Consider the following 4424-nt stretch of genomic DNA (forward strand, 5'->3'; position numbering starts at 1 on the left):
TGATGTGTCTATAGGAGACAACTTTTTATGCAAGCTGTATAAAATAAATGTGTCTCTACCTTAGTGGGACTTCTGACACTGAGAGGAGGAGGCCAGGGTCTCATAAGCTGGGCAGTATGAGGTGGTTGCGAGGCGCAGGCAGGTCTCCAGATGATCATCATTCATTGTGGATCTGTTTTTGGACTTGATGATTTTCATGTGTGAAAAAGCAGACTCACACAGGTAGGTAGATCCAAAAAGTGCTGTTAAGTTCAAAGCACATCTTCGGATGTTAGGATACTTTTCTTCTGACAGCAGACTCCAGAACTCTCCATCCACGCCAGGTGATGCTCTGGATTTGATCCCAATGTCATTTTGCAGAGTCAACACCTCATTTTCAACACCAGAGCTGTCCAGCTGAAACATGGACACCAATTTGGACACAATGTCATCCACATCAACATTTCCAAAAGGATAACACATGTAGCTGGTAACAGGCTCGATGGAGGAAAAGTCAGTAAATCGTCTCTCAAATTCTGCTGAGATGCTCTGAACCTGCTTAGAATAGTGTGCACTGTCCAGTTGTGGGACCTCTTTCCCTTGGCGCTGTAGCTCTGCCTCCATGTGTGGGAAGTTTCGCAGGTCCCTGCGTTGCAGCCGACTTGTGAGCAGTTGCAGCCTGCTTTTGAAGGTGCTCACAGAACTGATCATGTGGATTATGTTTTTGTCCTTTCCCTGAAGCTCCAAATTCAGTTCATTGAGCAGGCTGGTGAGATCTGTGAGGAAGGCTAAATCCAAAAGCCACTGGGTGTCCTCTAGTTTTGAATGTTCACCATGATCTGACAGCTTCAGAAAATCCCTGATCTCAGGCAACAGCTCACTGAATCTGTCCAGAAATTTACCTCTGCTTAGCCACCTGACGTCCATGTGCAGCAGCAGGTCTGTGTGGTCTGCTCCTGCCTCCTCCAAGTGAGCCCGGAACAACCTCCTCTGCAGACTCCTGGCCCTTATAGAGCACACAGTTTTCATGGCAACATCCATCACTTCCTTCATGTTTAAAATCTTCCCACACAGGGCCTGTTGGTGGATGATGCAGTGATAGTGCAAAATGTCTGGGAAAGCATCATTCTGCTTGCAGAGTGCAACAAATCCACTGGTGTGACCAGTCATTGCTGGAGCGCCATCAGTTGTTATAGAAATTAGTTTAAAGAGGGGCAAGTTGCTTTTATTAACAAACTCCATAAACGCATTAAAAATATCTTCTCCTCTTGTGTGTCCCTTCAAAGGCAAGATGGTGAGCAGCTCCTCTTTTGCACTCATGTCTGCAAAGGCCATTCTGATAAAAACACACAGCTGGGCTACATCCACCATGTCTGTCGACTCATCAAACTGAAGAGAGAAACACTCACATTGTTCCACGTCCTTTTTTAGCTGCTCCTCCACATCCACAGCCATTCCCTCACATCGCCGTGTCACTGTTTGTCTGGACAACTGAACGTCTTTAATAGCAGCTACGATCTCACTTTTATTTTTAAAATCATGAAAAAGCGCATCTGCAGCCTCAATAAACGCTTCTTTCATAACTTGTCCATCGCTGAAAGACTTCTTATGTTGAGCCAGGATGCGGCTAACACGGTAGGAAGCTATCGTAGCAGCTTCACCTTTTGTGCTGGGGCGAGTGAAGACTGATTGCTGGGCTGCAAGCTTGTTTTTTAGCTCCCGCACTGTCTGAGTCCGTAAAGAACTTTTAAGAGGGAAATCTGTCTCAAACCGTTTGTGCATCGTCTTGAAATGTCGCTCCAAGTTACACTTTTTGGGTAAGGCAACGCTCGAATTACAGATGAGGCAAATGGACTTCGAATTAGAATAAACAAAAAAATACTCCTCCTCCCACTCTGTGTGAAAATAATAAGTTTTCGTTTGCTTGTTCGCTAGTTTTCCATCCATGTTTTCTGCGCACCGACATTACTCCATGACTGAGCCTAAAGTCTTGTGAGAGCGCTGTGTCACCGCACCCAAAACTCGCGAGACTATGTCTGTGAGAATACAAGTCAAGGTTTCGCTAGCGACTGGTTGGGCACACCAGCTTTAGTATTTATATATTTTGAATTATTTGTCTGTGATGGACTGAAGACCTGTCCAGGTGTCCCCTGCCTCTTGGCACAGTGATGGCTGGATATGGGCACCAGTGACACCCGTGATCCGTAAAGGAAGAAGTGGGTAAAGATGATGGATGGATGAATTATTTGTTCCTAGATTTTTTTTTTATTTTACTTATTCTTTGAAAAATCCAGGCAACTAACTTAACCTAATACTGGTAATTTAAGTTACATAATTTTATGCACTCCTATATTTGTTCCTATTTTTGGTATAAATATAAAATGATGCAAAAAGATTTGATACAGAAAAGAGCCAAACATTATTGTTTTAAATAAATGTTCTATTTGTTTACATCATTACATTGTTTCTGAATTGAATATAGTTCTGAATTAAAAAAAATCGATTTTGAATCGAATCGTGACATCAAAAATCGGAATCGAATGAAATCGCCAGATGCAGAGATTCGCACCCCTAATAATTTCTAAAGTTGTTACACAGAAATTTTTATTTTTACAACCTCTGAGCAGAAGCATTATGGGACCCCCACTGTGCTCTCTGGTGCCCCCAGAGACAAAAATCGGTTTATAAATATGGGGAAAAATCCATAAATACATCGCTTCGGCCTATAAATCCTACGGCATGCAAATTATACAAAAACCATGACATATAGTGTGAAAAATACGGTAGGTGCTGTGCAGAACAAAACAAAAAAAGACAACTAAATAAGAGTCAGAACAGCAGTCACAAGACAGAATTAACAAAACATGATTAAGAGCTATAATAAAAACAACTAAATTTAACTATTAAGTTTTTTGCAAAACAGTATGTCAAAGCTAAAATTAAGTAATGCTGGAAATATCTGTTCCTTGCTACCAAAAATCAACCAAATTGATTTAACAGCACAGACTTTTTATTCATCAGAAAACTGATAAACTAGTTGTGATATTTTTTCAGTAACACATTTAATCTTTGTGATTAATGAAAGTTTATTACCAGATATTTAATAAAAATTAAACGAATCCTTATTCTAACCATTGATAAAGCATCTGAACATTCATCTAGTATTTGCTGTAACAGGTAAATTCACTGCTGGGGATTAATAAAATGCTGTTGTCTCCGATTTTGTGTTAAAATATGTAGAAATTATACATGTTTTGTGACAGATAACTTTTCACATTGTTCCATCAATAAAAGATCACGATACCATTTCCTCCATATTTTTTTTTATTAAATTTATGTAATTTTCTTATTTGGTAATTTATATTCATAATCTTAGTTGGTACAGTATCATGTGAAAATAAATTTAAAGCTCTTCCAGTTTTGAACAATTTATAAAATCAAACACACCTCTTGAGTTCTGGGTGATTTTTTAATCCAGACTATAAACCCGGAAGCTGTCTGTCTGTTTTCGCTTTGACTCACAGCACTGAAACTTTTGGAAATAATGAGGCCTACCAGCTTGTTAACTGCGTCATAACTCATTAACGACTGAGTTGTAGCTAAAAAAAATAGACTAAGATTATCTGAATTTCTTACTTAAAACAACATTCATATGAGTTACTGTGATAACTTCACGTTACGCAAAACAGCAACAGCAGTGGAACACCAAACTAACTTAACACAACATAAATTATTTTACATACTTGGTCTTTGACGTAGATCTGTGTCATTTTAAAAAAGGTTTCGTAGTTTTACAAGTTTGGCTAGTTTAACTACACCACATACATTTGACCAGTTTAGTAAAATTCAACAACAACAACAAAACTTCTAACTTTTCTAAATCACGAATTCTGAGTAAAATGTGTACTTACACAGCTACCGAGAGAAGCCAGGGCCAAGCATGCACCCATATTAGTTTATTTTACAAAACACTGTTTAAAATATCGAGAAAATCTTAAAACGTTTTCAGGAAGCTTAATCCAAGATGGCGGTGTCAAGTCACTTTGAAGCTGCAGTAATATCCGTTTGTTTCTTTCAAAATAATAGTTTTATCGCCTCGTTCAACGGAGCTACTGCTTAGATTGGACATTTTATTTTGAAGACCAACGGATTTGGTTTCCTGTTTTCTTCAGTAATTTTCATACAAACTTCAGATCAGGAGTTTTGTTTTGGGCGTTGCGTTTTGTCATGGCTCCTCGAGATCAGCAGGGGACGCTATTTGATTAAACAACTTCCAGGGTCAAATAATGTTAAAAGAAATGAATGAACATGGTACTGGTTATTCCTCACTGTCTGTTTGGATAATGTAATAATTATTTTATTGAATATATATGGTTATAATAATCCAAACCAGAACAAATTATTGCTAGAAGAAATAGCCCTACAATTAGATCACCTAAAATCAA

The 4424-nt window shown here is 38.6% G+C and overlaps 1 protein-coding gene across 1 annotated transcript in view; it reads right to left on the reverse strand.

Annotated features, from left to right (window-relative positions):
* The window catches only part of LOC119425764 (serine incorporator 2), a 56175-nt gene extending 52159 nt beyond the window's left edge, over positions 1 to 4016 (reverse strand). Inside the window, exon 1 of the mRNA XM_037693312.1 lies at positions 3891 to 4016. Coding sequence (XP_037549240.1) covers positions 3891 to 3929 — 39 coding nt within the window. The 5' untranslated portion in view covers positions 3930 to 4016. The remainder of the gene's footprint in view (positions 1 to 3890) is intronic.
* Between the last annotated feature and the right edge of the window lie 408 nt (positions 4017 to 4424).

Source organism: Nematolebias whitei, chromosome 19 (genome assembly GCF_014905685.2).
Source record: "Nematolebias whitei isolate Nwh7 chromosome 19, NemWhi1, whole genome shotgun sequence".
In the NCBI taxonomy this organism is placed as follows: Eukaryota; Metazoa; Chordata; class Actinopteri; order Cyprinodontiformes; family Rivulidae; genus Nematolebias; species Nematolebias whitei.